At 37.0% G+C, this 16,607-nt stretch overlaps 3 protein-coding genes across 6 annotated transcripts in view; 2 read left to right on the top strand and 1 right to left on the bottom strand.

Moving 5' to 3' along the window:
• The first annotated feature begins 1,390 nt into the window (after positions 1 to 1,390).
• Positions 1,391 to 7,749, top strand: LOC111339458 (glycine receptor subunit alpha-2). Of its 3 annotated transcripts, XM_022946125.2 has the most exons (9): positions 1,393 to 1,542; positions 2,207 to 2,301; positions 2,673 to 2,749; positions 2,955 to 3,172; positions 3,659 to 3,741; positions 4,232 to 4,378; positions 4,585 to 4,799; positions 5,372 to 5,524; positions 6,099 to 7,749. In XM_022946125.2, the coding sequence occupies exons 1-9, from the start codon at positions 1,478 to 1,480 to the stop codon at positions 6,453 to 6,455; spliced, it is 1,410 nt and encodes a 469-aa protein (XP_022801860.2). In that variant the 5' UTR covers positions 1,393 to 1,477; the 3' UTR covers positions 6,456 to 7,749. The 3 variants fall into 3 exon arrangements, with proteins under 3 accessions (XP_088613077.1, XP_022801860.2, XP_088613076.1); XM_088756951.1 differs by lacking the exon at positions 5,372 to 5,524 and having other exon boundaries at positions 1,391 to 1,542; XM_088756950.1 differs by lacking the exon at positions 4,232 to 4,378.
• LOC111339451 (SNARE-associated protein Snapin) lies at positions 6,331 to 10,434 on the bottom strand. 2 transcript variants are annotated; one of them, XM_022946114.2, is made up of 5 exons: positions 10,239 to 10,434; positions 9,547 to 9,593; positions 9,324 to 9,442; positions 8,615 to 8,714; positions 6,331 to 7,601 (listed from the first exon to the last, which is right to left on the bottom strand). In XM_022946114.2, the coding sequence occupies exons 1-4, from the start codon at positions 10,382 to 10,384 to the stop codon at positions 8,631 to 8,633; spliced, it is 396 nt and encodes a 131-aa protein (XP_022801849.2). In that variant the 5' UTR covers positions 10,385 to 10,434; the 3' UTR covers positions 6,331 to 7,601; positions 8,615 to 8,630. The 2 variants fall into 2 exon arrangements, with proteins under 2 accessions (XP_022801849.2, XP_022801848.2); XM_022946113.2 differs by lacking the exon at positions 6,331 to 7,601 and having other exon boundaries at positions 7,746 to 8,714; positions 10,239 to 10,433.
• A 58-nt stretch (positions 10,435 to 10,492) lies between these two features.
• LOC111339449 (medium-chain specific acyl-CoA dehydrogenase, mitochondrial) overlaps positions 10,493 to 16,607 on the top strand; it is an 11,250-nt gene continuing 5,135 nt past the window's right edge. Inside the window, exons 1-13 of the mRNA XM_022946110.2 lie at positions 10,493 to 10,618; positions 11,198 to 11,230; positions 11,717 to 11,789; positions 12,314 to 12,411; positions 12,652 to 12,721; positions 13,079 to 13,179; positions 13,521 to 13,601; positions 14,130 to 14,207; positions 14,453 to 14,505; positions 15,018 to 15,120; positions 15,626 to 15,697; positions 16,009 to 16,077; positions 16,379 to 16,474. Coding sequence (XP_022801845.1) covers positions 10,571 to 10,618; positions 11,198 to 11,230; positions 11,717 to 11,789; positions 12,314 to 12,411; positions 12,652 to 12,721; positions 13,079 to 13,179; positions 13,521 to 13,601; positions 14,130 to 14,207; positions 14,453 to 14,505; positions 15,018 to 15,120; positions 15,626 to 15,697; positions 16,009 to 16,077; positions 16,379 to 16,474 — 975 coding nt within the window. The 5' untranslated portion in view covers positions 10,493 to 10,570. The remainder of the gene's footprint in view (positions 10,619 to 11,197; positions 11,231 to 11,716; positions 11,790 to 12,313; positions 12,412 to 12,651; positions 12,722 to 13,078; positions 13,180 to 13,520; positions 13,602 to 14,129; positions 14,208 to 14,452; positions 14,506 to 15,017; positions 15,121 to 15,625; positions 15,698 to 16,008; positions 16,078 to 16,378; positions 16,475 to 16,607) is intronic.

Raw genomic sequence — 16,607 nt, 5'->3', positions numbered from 1 at the left:
CGATATAAACCCGTAGATGATAAATCAAATTTACTGCGAAGGATCGTGCTCATATACGTCTCATAACCGCAGTTCACACATATGTTTCATATGTTTGTTGTTGCATACATTAATGTTAAAGTTCGTCATTTTCTGAGTTTCTTCACAAAAATTAAATACCTTTCGAATTCTTCGTGCCTGTTAATAATTTTCGGACGCTTTTAATTTCGTAACTTCTTCAAGGGCCACCGTCTTAAATCTCCACGCCATCTTGGCTCTGATGGAGATACAAGAGATGTTACCATGGCAATTTTGTAATTTCACATATGAAATTAAAAATCAACGCTGAAATTTCGCGCCAAGATTAAGGAGTAATTTGTCACCTATGATAGTAACAGTTCAATTGTTTTGAGAGGGTTCGAGGGTAAATTAGTCCTCGTGCAATTAGATAGAGCGCAAGATTACTTCAAAATTAAAATTACTGTAACAGGTTACGGAATATTCGAATCGCTTAACTTACATTGGTGATCCCTCTTTAGTATCTGCTATTATCGGCCGATTTAAGTTTCAGGTCCTGAATCGTTTCCTTTTTTTTTTTTTTTTTCAATCGACATTGCTTGTACCTACAGAACAGAAGTTCAGTCGCCATTCATAAATAACAACAAATGTTCAGTTTTTAAGCGTAGTAGTCGTGTTTAGTTTGTTTACCTTTCTTTAATTTTGTCTTGAACTTTTCCTTTTTAAGCCTATTGTGGCTTCTGAGTGAATAAATAAAAAAAAAATCTTTCATAAAAGCGGTAATGAGGATTTTTTTGTGTCGGGACAGTGTAAATAAGTTATATAAACAAAGGATTTGGCATTTATTTCTTATAGTATTTAGCTTAAAAGTGATTTTTTAACTTTTTAGTTTCGTTATTCACTCCAAGTATGACGATTTAAATAACTAACACCGAAGGGTACGATTTATATTTGGTTAGCAACTAGAATATTTTCATGATACTCAACAATCGCTTATCCTTTGCTCGATACTTTTGAGTATTTTAAAACGGTATTCGTCGCCAGAGCCATGAGCTTACACTGGAACCAAAACCAACCAGAAAAATCTAGCTGCGATTCACAATGAAGCTTGGAACTTTTCCCAAAAGCGTTTTCTATTCTTTGCTAATTACAAATATTTCGAGAAGATTCCCGACGAGTTTATCCATGTGAACCTGCGCTAATTGACCGATGAACATCGAGGTTCCATTTAAATCCCTTTTGTTGAAACAAATTTCCCATTGCTTTTCGCTGATTATTACACTAGATGTACTATGCTTGATTAGCAGTCCTTTTCAGTTGCCGATATTATCATGGTGATCAACTCCCCTGGCAGAGAAGCAACGACAATGAATAATGTATCGCTTTTGATTTTAGCGAAACACTAAATAGGTCATTTAAAACATAGCTGTGTTAGTTTCTCTTCATTAACAATCAAGCAGGTGAATTGGAACGTTGTGCCATGGGTATCCATTTAACATTTTACCCGCTATTTTTACTGATGATATTTTCAGACGCGATGGAAAGGTAACTTAACGATTTTCTTTGAAGTGGTCGAGGTTTGTGACAGAAATGAATATCGTCTCAGTTGCACTAGGGGTGCAATGCCAATTATAGAAGAGTTGGTTTTATTTGTGTGAAGTTGTATTATAAAAAATTCATTCTCTTAGATGTAAAGATGTGTCTAATCTTATGTGACCTGATCCATATGTTTAGGATGTTAATAAATCGGATTTGAGATCATTTTAGAATTACCTGCACTACCTTTTAGCGGCAGACGACCTGAAATAGCAAGATGAAATAAAGTAAAATCATTCGATTCATGAACCAAATTTTTGGGAACTGAAGAGAAACGGCATACTTGAAGACAGTTGCTGTAAGTGGTTAGATTTCGCTGTACGTTCAAATAAAAACTTGTGTTTTTAATGATCGGCATACACTACAATTGCCTATAAATAAAGCGCCATAGGACAGTAACTTTCCTGGGACCGGATTTGGCGAATTCTATAGGCGCTTGAAGTTCTTTCGTAAAAATAGTTAGCGGAAATTAATTAAAAAATAAACGAAATTTTCATTCCAAATGCTTAGTCAATATTTCCATCATAGAGTAATTTACACGCCCTACCTCTTAATTATATCGCTTTTAACTTATATATCACTATATCATGTTCCTTTATTCCATACAATACAGCAAACAACAGCTATCAAATCTCACCATGACACAGCGGCTGGACTCACTGTTCAAACGCCCTCGTTATGATCCCAGACTCCGTCCTTACTTCAACGGTAAGTTTTCTGTGATTTCATCTCTACATTTGTTGGCTTGTTTGTTCGTTTGTTTAATTTTGCAACACTTCTTTTACCTGACTTGTGTTTCACACCAAGGACTTTAGCAAGACATACGGGCTACTCCCAAATTGTGTAATGAATAGAGGTTAATTGTCTTTTAGAATCTGTTTTAAGACTTACATGGTGTTACTAAGTATTTATGATTGTTATGGACTTGCACTCATTCTTGCGCTAATGGTTTAAGTGGCGGACGGAGGGGGGAGGGGAGGGGTAAGAAAGGCCACTGTGCATAGGGCTTAATGTACTTAGAACTTTTAATTACTCTGATTTCTAAAATTCACGATTATTTCTAAATATCTTGTTTGTAGAAAAGCCAGTGACTGTTAAGGTGGGATTCTGGGTAAAGTCTGTTTTAGCAATCGACGCAATTAACGTAATGGACATGGTAAGTATTACAGCTTTCTCTGTTTTATTTGCCTTGTCTGTAGCACAGGCGATATAATTACAAGGATGGCGTCAAGAACAACTGTAATTAGAAAAGGAGGGAATACTGCGGCTGAGCTGAATTCTGAGAATCCTTATGTCTATATTCATTAAATCAGCATGCTTTTCCACGATGATCCAATAGTTCTTTTCTTGACTTTTCTCAGGATTTTGGTTTAGACATTTTTCTTCGCCAAAGATGGACGGACCCTAGGCTTGATCATGGTCTCCGTGATACATTGTCTCTTAGCAACACTATTATCTCCCAGATATGGCTGCCTGACAGCTACTTTAAAAATGCTAAGGATGCAAGCTTCCATGACGTCACTGCTCAAAATATGATGATCACAATCGGCCCGAGTGGGGTGGTGGATTACAACGCAAGGTAATAAGTGGCTTAATGACCAGTGTCCGTGGCTAAGAACTTGACATCTCTTCGGTCTTAGATACGATAAGATTATTTTCACTCCATGTTAGCATAGCCTTTTAAAGTCATAAAAGAGCCAGAGTTGGAGAGAAGCGCTTCTGAATTAAGGCACATCAAAATCAAAGGGACGGGAAACTGTTTTAAAGAGTATTTTAGAGTGTTTCCTATCAAGTGTCGTAAATCCAAGACCAAGTGTATCGCAATAGCCAATCACAACAAAGATTCTCAGTTCAAGACCTGATTAAGCCCTTTGGCAATTTCTTCACCGGATTTCGTCATGCCTCATACTTGTTCTCACAAGTTGTGTCAGGATCCGCTTTTGTGCATCATCCTATTCCAAAATGAGCTTACATCATAGGCTTTTTGGCAAACGGTGAATGAATTATCAATCAATGAAGATGAAAGGAAAGAAGGAAGCCATTTTTCATCATTATATTCTTTCAGGGTGACCTTAAAAGCTTCTTGTCCAATGGATCTTAAACTTTACCCAATGGATGTTCAGCACTGTCCTCTGATAATAGAAAGCTGTAAGATTAACTCTTTGTATTTAATGTATACAGTGCGCTAATAATCTGCTGATTATCAGTATAGTGAACGTCGTTTACTAGTATCTAATAACATTCAAGTCCTGATGAGATGTTTTCCTTCTCAAGTTACAACTGCGAAAGTCGTCAAATCTCCCAAAAAGTTAACTGATACTCATTTTTACAAAGTTTCCTGCCCAAGCAGCCTTCTCAATGTCCTGACAGCTGAGGAATTAATGCACTTCTCTTCGATAAGGAAGCACTAATCACAACAGCTATGGCTTTAGCGACCTTAACGTAACTGAGTCAACTAAAACAGAGCATAAGGAAGGTCATTTACAAGAGGCTGAGTTACCTTTCTTCTCTTTTGGAGATCAAATTTAAAAAAATGGGTGCCCTGGTAAACATTTCAATGGCCGAGCATACAGTTTTTCATCGTTCAATTACTAATTAAAGCAAAATATTTCTTTTTCTTGTGTTTATTCTCTGGCAGATGGTTATGATATGAACAATATCGCTTACAAGTGGGAAATCAATAGCGAGGATGGCATGTCTTTTGTACCCAGTGATATGAAGATGTTGCCTCAGTTTAAACTCACCGAGTTACAGTTATCTTTATTATACACCACATATGTTATCGGTTAGTTCTAATGGTATCATAAGCCGTAACGTCTAACAGAAAAGCAGTAAACTGTTATTTCTCATGGTGCAACTGCTAACAGCGCTAGTAATGTTTAAAAAGTCTTTGTAACTGCCGCCCCGCCAAAAAATATCGATTCAATTAGCAAACCTGTTCTGTCCAAGATTTTTCATTACAAAGCTTACCCTGTTTATCTTGTTTTTAAGGTAACTGGTCGGGAGTGAAAGCTTCATTCACCTTACAGCGCCTGTACAGTTACCAAGTGATTCACTTGTACGGACCCAGTGCCCTTATTGTCACACTCTCCTGGCTCACCTTTCTACTGCCTCGGAGCCAGTCTCCTGCCCGCGTCACGCTGGGAGTGACGTCAGTGCTCACTATAGTAACCATTCTTACAATGTCCAACAACGCCATGCCTAAGGTATGGATTTGAAATACTGAACAAAAACAACAACAACAAAAACGATAAGAGTGTAGGGAAAAGAGTAGTAACTGGAGAAGAGGAGGACTGGGGTGAAGTGGAGCGGGTTGCCTGAGAAGTTTGACCATTAGGCCACAGAACACCCGAAAGCTTCTTTAAAAGGCAGGCTAAGAACAATTCGGATTTTCCGAAATTGTTTCGTTGTGCATAGGGAAAAGTAAGTTATACAGAAAATTTTGAGCCCGGTCTTTGAATAAAGAAAGTTACGTTTCATTTTGTATCGAACGTGAGACAAGGGAAAAAAATTTGCTAATTGCCCAGAACTGACCCTCTTCACCATCGAGTTCAGCAGTGGAGCATGGGATTGCAAAATCTGCGAACCTAATCGATAGATCTCGATGGCAAGAATATTATAAATGTCTTGTGGACACCCATAGCTACAACTAAACCGGCTGAAACTTCCCACACGAGCAGAATTGCTACATCTTAGTTCTAGTAAGAAGTGTAATCTTCTTTGAGAACTCATACGGTTTTCAGCTTTACCAATGGAGCTGTTTTATGTTACATTTAAGGTGAATTACGTGAAAGCTATTGACAAGTACTTGATTGTATCATTTCTGTTTGTGTTCTGTTCTTTGGTGGAGTATGCCTTCGTGCTTCTTCTTGATCGTGGAAAGCGAAAGTTTGAGCAGAGAAAGAGGGATCTCAAAAACTTCAAAGACAAGGTAAAACAAAGGAAAGAACCTAACTCAGAGGGAATCAACCGCGTCACGTGACCGCATGGGGCCAAATCAAAGGAGTACCTTTGCACGTTCGTAACATGATCAAAAATTTTGAGAGTTATAAAGGAAGTGAGAAACAAATCTTAACAAGACATATTTCTCATATTCGTTACAAAATATCTCGGAGAAAATAAATAAATGTTCGTATGCTGTTGTGAATTCTCTGTCGGTCGAACTATATATTGAAGTGGAACCGATCGTTTGATAAGTAAACGGAGTAATGTAAAGCAAAAAGGTCTATCGCAGGGCGACATCGCAGGTTGAGAATGACAAATTCATCTCCATATGCTCTAAAACTACATTGACGACTTTACACGCGAGAATGAAAATTTTTTGTTAAGGTGTCTTTGTGCATCAAACAGATGTGGGCATTCGACGACTTTAACTCTCTTGTTCAATTATCGGTTCAAAATTTTAGTTTTATTTCCCGAATAATTTACTATAAATTGTTTCCTTGGTCCAATTCAAGCGTACATCATCTGATACTATTTTTCCGGGTGTGTATTATTTTTGGCAGTTTACCGAAAGTGTGAGACAACATAATGGTAGTACCCGCAGACGCAAAAAGTCAGCGGTGACACTCGAAGAAAACGTGATCCATGCATTCAGGAACGGACGAGAAGAGTCAGCCAACCACACAAACGGAAAGTGTTTAAAATGCTGCTCAGATGACAGCCTGGGGAAGCGTGTTCCACTAACCAAGACGCCAAGTAATTGTGGGAAATCTTTGAACAATGTGTGGGAAAATATTTATCGTGAAGCTTTCATTGTTGGTGTTGATGAGTTTTCTCTCGGGTTATTTTCGTTTGTATTCTTGACCTTCAACTTGTACTATTGGTTAACACTTTTCTTCTTTCCTGATTATATCATGTAGCACCAGGTCTTATTACAAGCGGAATGAAACACGTTACCTAAACATTCTACGTCCTTGTTTCGAGAGTTCTAAACTTCACAAAAACTTAGCAGGGTTAGGTTGGCAAGTGCCATTGTGCCACTAAATAAAATCTACACCAGACAACCGCATTCTTTACACCCTAACATCAGTATACATACTCGCCATACTGTTCTCTATAAATCTCCTTGAGTGCTGTCAAGGAGAATTTCCTCAGGAATCGAGAGGTTCTTTAGTTGGTAATCACTTCCTTGATTCTTATAAAACCTTAATAATAATAATAATAATAATAATAATATTTATATAGCGCGCACATCAAAAGCTTCTCGTGGCGTTTTACAATACTGTAAAATAATAAAATAACCTAATGCACATAAATAAAATTCAATCAAACAGAAGAAAATTACTAGTTACAAATTTTGAAAAGAGAAAAGTCTTGATGTTCTTTTTAACATAACTGCCTCCCGATTAGCTCAATTGGTTAGAGCGCTGGACTGTTGTGCGGGAGGTCGAGGTCGATGGTTAGAGACCCGGCCGGACCAACACTCAAGGTCTTAAAATAACTGAGGGGAATGCGCTACCTTTCTTTAATAAGAAATGGATAGACATTCTAGTCTTCTCGGATAAGGACGAATAAACCGTAGGTCCCGTCTCTGCATCTATTAATTAGATAATTTGGTTAGGCAGGGGACGTTAAAGAACCCACTCACGAGATTACTGTGATGTGGTCTGGCCTGTTTACTGGGAGTTGGGGGGAGGGGGCATCTTCAAATATGTTTCCTTCAATTGTTTGTAAACTGCTGATGCAGTCTGGCCAAAGTCCCCCGAACAGTGTTGTGATGCACATTTGATCATATCGACATGTTAATTTGCACAATATAAATACTTAATTATTATTATTATTATTATTAATAATAGTTACGGAGCTAGATTTACGAATTGAAAAAGGAATACTGTTCCACAACTTAGGTGTGCACACAGAAAAAGCTCTGTCCCCATAGGTCTTTGTCTTTGACACAGGTTGCACAAGATAGCCCATAGAGCTGGAACGTAAAGATCTTGATGATAACTTGATCTTGAGTGGATCAGAAACATATGATGGACAGAGACCATTGACAGACTTGTACACTAGCAACAGAAGGTTAAACACAGGTGTGATTCAGGGGTGATATGGTAAGGAGAAATTAGATGCTGGTCACTGATAGGGGTCAAAAGGTAAATGTAACAGTCTACATAATAGGCTGAATTTAAACAAGATAAATTTCTACATACTTTCTGTGGGCGTGTGTCTATTTATTTTTTTGTCTTACACATCTCAATATTGATCTAAAGATTGTCCAATACACGTCATATCTCAACTTCCTCGATTGTCAACAGCAGAACCCCCTAACTTGAAATCCCAAGGAAAACAAAAAATGCTGTGAGTTAGTGGGAGTTCCAGTTAGTGGAAAGTACCTGATTAAAAGATGGGATCAAGGTAAAATGGATTGAGATCAAGTTACCAGGGGATGTGAGTTGACCTAGTTCAAGTGAGTGGGGTCTATTGTTCATCAAAAGAGCTTCCTCAGTTAAAAAATTAAGTTGAACCTGTATCTAGTAGCAACATATTGATCAGTCACCCAGTATTTAAGCAGTTGGTTATTGAAGTCCAAAAATTTGTTCCTCTCAATTACTGTAATTTTCACCTCTATTAAGCTGTCACTTCAGTCTATTTAGCATTTAGGAATAATCTTTCAAGAAAAATCCACGTTTACTTACCAAAATCAATGTTGGTAGTATTTTTGAGTGAGTTTTTGTACATTACAGTCAAACTTAGTAAAGCACATCCCTCAAGGTTACATTAAATAAATTGAATATTCTAATATTGAACCTGCAACTCATTTCAAGAATGCAACAATGAATTGACAATTTGATTGTTTCAAGAATAGATTGATTACTTGAATATTGAACCCAATCCCAATAGCCATATTCAGAAATCGACTTCTATTTGAACAATGATCTTCCCCTTTTCAAAATGAATATGGGTACATTGGGTTTGAAATGATTATTTTTCACTTTTAAAGAATTTAGAATCATCATATCCTCAACAATTTATGAAATTATACAACCTAATATTGTCCACTAATAATCAGGTACTGTACATTTTGGTTGACACTATCATGAAAACTCAGATGGTTCCAGCAGAGCTTTCCTCTTGGCAGTTTCTCTTGTAACACTCTGATGAAGCCTTCCAAGTCTTTCCTAAATAAAATATTTAAAATTCCAAAAGTTAGCAGTTGAAGTGTGAGACACCAAAGCCTTACATACTCCTCTCTGTGAAATCTTGAAATAACATAATTTGGTATTAAAACCTATTAAGTGACTGAAAATCTAAAAGGATCAATGATGGTCATGAATAATGAGTGTCAATATGGTCGTCCTATGCTAAATAACCAGTTGCCATTCACAGAATAAACCCACACTCCAAAAACACCCACTAGTCTGCCATCTTTAGCCAGCAACATAATTTTTATGTTACCAGGAGTGCTTATGAAAACTTCAACAATTATCTTTGGTGACAGTGGAGTAATTATTGCACTTACTATTTCAAGTTGACTATGAAACTTGCAGCTTTTTTGTATGCTATCAACAGCTAAAATAAATAGCCTGTTTGTATGTTATCACTAGCTAAAATTTGATAATTGTATTCTCCAAGGTACCACTTGCTGCAAAATTTGTATGAGGCAGCAAATACAGCATCATGCCAGCCATGACCCATATTTTACAAGCATTTGACAATCTTTCAAGCTATATCAATTCAAAGGCTGTGATTAAGTGCAAAGAATTGCATGAGCATGTAGATTCCAGTACCTGAGCATTTTGTACTATATTGTTTACCAGCATAACTCTTCTTCTTGAATTCATAAGTTTCTTTACATATGGTTCAAGGTCAACTGGGAATTCTTGAAGCTCAGACAATCTGTGTAATTCTATACAAAAGATCAGCAGACAACTTTAATAATGATAGATAAGGTGTAATTACACAATTAGATAAAAAAAAATTCACTCAACAACATTTAAAACTTAAACTAACCTTGTGCTAACTTATCAATTTGTTCCCGTAACTCAACTTGACTTTTTCTGAAAATAAAAATTGATCACTTATTAGCTATCCTGGGTGTGTCACTTTTTTTATTTTCAGTTACCACATTTTTGATGTCATCTGTGTTGTATTACTAAACAGAAAGACAGAAACATCTATTTGTTAAGTAGATAGCAAGTAGTGTTAACAAATCAAATTGCACTATTTTTGATAGAAGCATTAAGTATTCAATGTATCCAGCAAAATGCCTGCCCCTTTACCTTCCACTATCGTGGTCCCGGCGGAGTCAAAGAAGTTTACGATTTTTAAGTTTGTGGTATTATTCTGCTGGAACCATTTGTTTGTTCGGGTCGGGAACAATCGCAAAATGAAAACCCGTAAAAATTTGGATTCTACAGAAATCTTAGTATTTAATTTGACTATTTAGAAATCAAATTAGTACGGACAGATTGTCTGCAAGATTCAGAAGATTAATTTCTTTAATCATTAGCTCAATTTTCCTATGTCTCCCTCCCTCTCTCTCCCTCTTCCTCCCCCCTCTCTCTCTTTCTCTCTCTCTCACTCTCACTGATCCTAACTTCACTTTTGCGCCTGTTTTAAGAGAAATATAAGTACTGCAAAGAGCGTACACGTAGATTTTGTAGGATTGCATTCAAGAAAACGAACGTCAACACCCGTAATACCTCACACTGAGAGCTTTGTTGTCCAGTTCTTCAACTGCCGGTCGAAACATTTGCAAGATACCCTCCGTGAAAACGTCTTGATTGCCATCAGCTGATCCTCCTGCTGAACTTTTCGCTTCCTTTGTATCCGCCAGTTTCTCCGCCATCTTTGTTTGTGCGACACAGTTCAGGCACAGGTATCCCAGGAAGGGTTGGAAAACTTGTGATTTCTGAAGCTGGAGTTGTCAGCGGTTTATCATTCATCAGGTACCAGTCTTTTCTCTATCGTTTATCCACTATGACCTCGATGTGTATTGAACTTTGTACGCTGTGGTCCTATAAGTAACTGAATCATGGCTTCTCTGAGTTTTCTCCGACGAAATGGTGGTTTCGGACTACAGGTAAGGCATTTAGTGAATGAATTAGTCTCATTGAAATCGTTGTTATCTTCTTAGAAACTGATGGTAAACTATGATCCCTCGAGCAGTCAAATGTAATAATTTCAGTTTAGCTTATCTTTACGTAAGTCTATGTTGCAAAAATTATCGTAGAATTGTCTTGATCTTGAGTAAATCTGTCTTGTCCTGGGAGCGCTAGATTTCGGTGAAATGAACCATAAAAGTACGGTCCTCAGCTAATCGTCGAAAAGTATCCTTCCTTTTACATGTAATTCTCGGCGCGACTTTATCGAAGTCCATCGATTATTACATAACAATAACTTGTTGTAAACGCTTCAATTTCTAAATACATAGATAAGACCGGATCTGGTGCCGTGAAATTACTTTTTATGATTTTCTGTTCGAGCAGCAGAACTAAACAGGGAATGAAGAGACAACCAAGTCCTCTTGGCTTGATCAGTTACGATGTTTTTTTGGTCATGTTGAGGGCTGAGCCGTGTTGAGTACAGGGGGTCAACATTTTTGAGATAGAAAACATGAATTCTGTTTCAGCTGCATTTTTCATGCATTTTTATCTTTCAGAAGGGAATTATTTCTGCTGGAGTCACTGCTTTGGTAAGAATTTTGGCTTTTGACTGTACCTAACGATGTTTCAGAATATGCCCTTACATAAAAGCAGAAGTCAGTGTTTCAACAGTCACGAAGGTTGAAGTCATTAACAAGCTAGTTCACTGCATGATCACAGTCCACAACTACAGGTTTCCTTGCAATGTTATATTAATGTATACGTAATCCCTTTATTTCTACTGATGAGTTACAATTACAAAAAGGCAAAATAAACAAATAAACAAAGGCTAACTTAAGCAGTGTGCAAGACATGCAATAAACACAATTGTAGGTGGGTTTTTGGATGCAAATTTATTCATATTTTTCGGTTTTATTGGTAAGCCATTTTGATATCCTTGGGAAATGTGAAGATATGTTAGAACACTGCTTTACTAAACTAGGTCCAGATCAAGACTCAGTCCTTTAAGTTTATTAGAAATAAACTTCAGCTTAATGATGTCCTGATTCTTTGTTTTTTTTTCCTTTTTCTGACAGAGAGCAAAACTTAGTACAGAAGCATCAGCCATCAAGTTGGAGGCATCGTCATTTAACTCTGGCCTTTCATTTGGTAAGTTACCTTTTTTTTGTCTCGAAAATTTTGCGTTGGACAAACACATTACAGGTGGAAAGTACTTATGATACCATCCATATATGAGCTCATGGGAAAAGCCTACAGAAAGCCATTTATTGAAAGAAAAATCATACACAGTAATTTAATTAGTCACACTGCTCATTTAGAATAATAGAGAACCATGAATACAGTGCAATGACATGTTCCAAGCCAAGAATGGAAAAATTTGCATCCAAAATTGTTGTTACTGAGATTATATCTGTCAGAGTGGAAAGATAGCAAAGTTTTCTTGATTGCTTAGAGTTTATAGAAGTTGAACCAATACCCCTTAAATTCAGATTGTTGTCACCCTGCTTTGAAAACTGCTCCAATTATATTAATGAGGAAGTTAAATCTGTGAAGAGATACGAGTACTCAATTTTCATGTTTTTCTCCTCTAATTCTACCATATTATTATTTTTATGAAAAAATGTGGAAACTCATTTTAAAGTCATTTACACCCATAATTCTTTTGTTATTAGAACTTTCTGAAGAGTTACAGCAACTTCAAGAAATGGCAAGGAAGTTCTCTCGTGAAGAAATTGTACCAGTTGCTGCCCATCATGATCAGACTGGTGAGGTAAGATACCTTTGAAGCATATATCTCGACAGTACAGTTTGTATGAAGTCAGATGCTTGCTACAGCTGCATATATGTACTTGTCATGCCTTTCTAGTACAATCTATTATACACCTTACATAGAAATACCCTCTGATTATCAAAGCTATTTCATATGTATTGCTGCAGCATATGAAATAGCTTTGATGACTACTGTACATTTATTAGCAGTGGTACATGACGTGTATTTTGTATTTCTTAGTATCCTTGGGATATTATCAAGAAAGCTCATGCATTGGGGCTGATAAATGGTCATATTCCAGAAGAATATGGTGAGTGCCTGCTGGATGAAAACTTCAGTTTGTTGTATTTTTCAACCCTTCAACTCCCTGAAGTGATTAACATGTAATTTATCCCTTAAATAATCATACATTATCCAGCAAACAGGTAGTGAGAATACTCAAACTTATCAGTTAGAAGTTGTTATCTTGATCTAACACCAAATTCTCCGACTAGTTCACAAGGAAATGTTCAGTTGGTTGAAGGGAGAATTACCTGTAATAATCAGATCTTGGGGGTTATAAGGTTAAGCTGTACAAGGCGTGTAACTTTTGTGGCATAGCTTTGCTATAGTGCAATGTGTATAGGAATTGTTAACTCACTGACAATATATGTTTTTATTCTTTCAGGGGGTCCTGCTCTGGGTGTTCTTGATGGTTGTGTGATAACAGAAGAGCTATCATATGGTTGTTCTGGAATTCAAACCGCTATCGAAGCAAATTCTTTGGCAGTAAGTGATGGCTTTTTTTCTGAAAAAGTAATTCTCAGACTAAAAGTATTTGATTTGATTTTTTATTTGTATTTTCTCTTAATAGATTTTTTTTGTGTGTGTGTATCAAAAATTTTTGTATGTTAGTCATAAACCCAGCAAGAAGCAACTGTTATCCCAGAGATATGAACTGTCTGGTGTTAGGTATGGAGTGGAAAATGTTTCAAACATTAGGTGTATTGAGATCAAATTAGGGCATGTTTCAAGGTAATTTCCAATTTTATTGGTCAGCATAGTGAGCTTGGTGATCACAGCCACTTTGATGTAATAATTTGTCCTTTCCTCTTTGCCATCTCACACAGGAAATGCCTGTCATCCTAGCTGGAAATAAGGAACAAAAAAAGAAATACCTGGGTCGTATGATAGAAGAACCTCTTATGGCTGTATGTAGATCAACTTTCACTAACATGATTGTATTCATAACTTTTACATACATACTGTCCACCTGTAAATGGAACAACTGTGGAATTATATTTATTGTCAGTAAATACCACACAAGTGAATAGTGCTTTTCACATATGCTGATTGGCTAGTTAGGAAGTGAATGGTAAGTACTATACACCCTGGAGTAGCTGAAGAGACAAAAGTTTAATTTCCGACCATTTTTCAGTATATTGAAAGAAATAACTTAGTTTTGGTATCTGTGTGGTATATACTCAAACAATTTTTCACCTCAGTGTCGCTGTAAGTGGTGGGTATTGACCTCACCATTTTGTGGCTCAGTAAATATCTGCCACTATTCACCTCCACTTTGGTGAATAATTGTTAATTATTATCTAATGGTAATGGTTTTAATCAGAAATGGAAGATCCAGGCAATGTATTTTGCCTCACATTTTTAAACCATCACCAAATCAAGGTTCGTATTCAAACAGTCAGTGCTCACAATAGCAAATTTGTTCTTCTTTGTAGGCATATTGTGTGTCTGAGCCTGGTGCAGGATCTGATGTGGCCTCAATTGGCACCAAAGCTGTGAAGAAAGGAGATGAAGTTAGTTAATGCCTCAGCTATTAGCGTTTACAATAATACTTTGTACAATGTATGTTTCATCTTAGAATCAATGTCTTTGACACCCTCATCACCAACAGCATTCCAGATACAATGTAAATATAAACATGGTGAATTCTAATTTTCCCTGCAAGGACAGGATAAAAAAGTGTTGCAGTGCTTCATACTATATATAATTCTCATTTTCTGTTATAACTTCTTATCTTTTAATTTGTTTTTGTTCTTAGTATGTGATTAATGGTCAGAAGATGTGGATTACAAATGGAGGTGTTGCCAATTGGTAAGTCCTTTAAATAGCATGGAGTGATCCAATTTCAAGGCCAGTTTTATATTTCCCAATCAAATTCATCAGAACCCTTGAAAATTATGGTGTAGCAGGAACCCTGTTGCAACAATTAGGTTTTTTATGTCTTGGTTGATGTTAGTTTGATATTGCATTGAAAACAACCTTGGGTTTCTTGTGCCATCATTGATTGAAAATTTGTGAGAGAATTACTCTTTCAAAGAAGGTGAACTAACAAAAGATGAAAACAACTCTTTACTTTCCTCTGAAAAAGAATTTGCTGAGGTTGTTGAGAAGCCAGTCAATGCTATCAGTAACAAACCTCTTTAGTTCTCCCCTCACATGAGCCATCACTGAACATGAGTGATAGTTACTCTGAGGTTCAAACACTAAGAAATAAAATCAACTAGTGAGTCAATGTTACATATAATATCTCAAGATACTTCCGACTACTATAATTGGCTATGGGTGAATTGAAAGTTGATCCTCGTCCTTTGTTGGTATTTCAGGTATTTTGTTTTGGCACGAACTGACGCAAATGCCGGAGCTGGTAAAGCATTCACAGGGTTTATTGTGGAAAGAGACTCTCCTGGAGTAACTGTAGGAAGAAAGGTGAATTGTCAGCTGGCAAACAGGCTGCCAGTTGTTACTGCACGTCACTGGTGGAAGCTTCAAGTTGTAGCTGTAACTACAGCGTAGACTGTCAACAAAGAAAGTTCATTATTAATAAACTCATGTGCCTTTGGTGAAGGATGTGCAATTTCACAAACAAATTTAGCAATCAATTTCCGTTATTCCCAAATGCTCATATCAGCTTTACTGGTATGAAATGTAACCACAAGGCAAATCACATATTGAACTGTTCACTCAAAATATGCCACTATAGTATGAATAATCTCCGCAGCTTTCAACGAACTTGCTGTAAATTTAACTTATTTCGAGCTTTTTTTAAGCACTGAGTGTTAACCTTCTTTATTAACTATCGTTAATTCTTTAATATTCTCTTTCGTGTGGTTGGCTTTCTTAGGTTATTTCCCACAGACTTCACTCTTTTAGTCCTTATGATTACAGTTTCCAAGTTTGTGTAACAGTTCTTTTTCTCATTACGTCTCTACAGGAATGGAACATGGGTCAGAAAGCCTCTGATACTCGTGGGATTACATTTGAAGATGTTGTTGTTCCTAAGGAGGTGAGCCTTGTTTGTCGACGTTACATAGCGCATGCAGATTAAGCATCATAAAGTGAAAACGTAATTATCACAATGGCCAATCAACACACGAGATAATTTCAAAAGAAGTTATCTCGAAGTACTCTCACCGTTGGCGGGAAAATGAGTGCACTGGTTTGGCGTGTGCTCAGTTTTAAAAGAGACGTGTTTTGTAGACCACTGAAAAATGGCAATGAGTCTTATATTTCTCCATTGCTTCCTTCTAGTGCTGCAACCAAGTTCTACTGATTACTGAATTACAATGTATTTCTGTTTGTTTGTTTAATTGTTAGAACGTTCTTGGCGGAGAAGGTATTGGTTTCAAGATTGCCATGGGAGCTTTCGATAAGACACGCCCTCCGGTAAGATGTTTTCCTCTGCGCACTAGTCCAGGTTGTTCTTTTACTGTAGCATGATTCGTATATAGCAATTAAATGAAACTAGGGTAGGATTTTCCTTATTTGTTCGGTCGTCATAGGTTATTAAAAAATGGTGTGAGAGTTACAGGTATTACGTTTGGATTTAAGCTTTGTATGGGTTTTCAATTACCAAAGCTGGATTCACATTTTCAAAGCAGGTCTGTAGCCTTATGAAAGGACGGAATAACTCAAACAGCTCATCACGAAAAGAATGAGAAACTTACGCTTGTTTTCTGCTTTCAAGGTCGCTTCTAGTGCTGTAGGTCTTGCGCAGCGAGCCATGGAAGAGGCTCTAAAATACTCACTGGAACGGAAAACTATGGGCAGACCCATCGCTCAGGTATGCTAATTCCCAGGGTCCCTCTTCATTATGAGTGCGAAGGAGACGGGGGCGAGGAGACGGTGATATACAGAATACGAAGACAATGGCATTGCCTTAAATTTTTGTTTTGCGTTTTATGTCCATGTTGCCC

Source organism: Stylophora pistillata, chromosome 4 (assembly GCF_964205215.1).
Source record: "Stylophora pistillata chromosome 4, jaStyPist1.2, whole genome shotgun sequence".
Taxonomy (NCBI): Eukaryota; Metazoa; Cnidaria; class Anthozoa; order Scleractinia; family Pocilloporidae; genus Stylophora; species Stylophora pistillata.
This window is presented reverse-complemented; position numbering and strand designations above follow the sequence as displayed.

Excerpts from the sequence above, each read along its gene's own strand:
- LOC111339458 (XM_022946125.2), top strand. The coding sequence starts at position 1,478 with ATGGGTATCCATTTAACATTTTACCCGCTATTTTTACTGATGATATTT. Across the intron at positions 2,750-2,954 it reads CAATTAACGTAATGGACATG|GATTTTGGTTTAGACATTTT; the intron begins GTAAGTATTACA and ends GACTTTTCTCAG. Across the intron at positions 3,173-3,658 it reads GTGGTGGATTACAACGCAAG|GGTGACCTTAAAAGCTTCTT; the intron begins GTAATAAGTGGC and ends ATATTCTTTCAG.
- LOC111339451 (XM_022946114.2), bottom strand. The coding sequence starts at position 10,384 with ATGGCGGAGAAACTGGCGGATACAAAGGAAGCGAAAAGTTCAGCAGGA. Across the intron at positions 9,443-9,546 it reads AATTGATAAGTTAGCACAAG|AATTACACAGATTGTCTGAG; the intron begins GTTAGTTTAAGT and ends TCTTTTGTATAG. Across the intron at positions 8,715-9,323 it reads ATATAGTACAAAATGCTCAG|GAAAGACTTGGAAGGCTTCA; the intron begins GTACTGGAATCT and ends TATTTTATTTAG.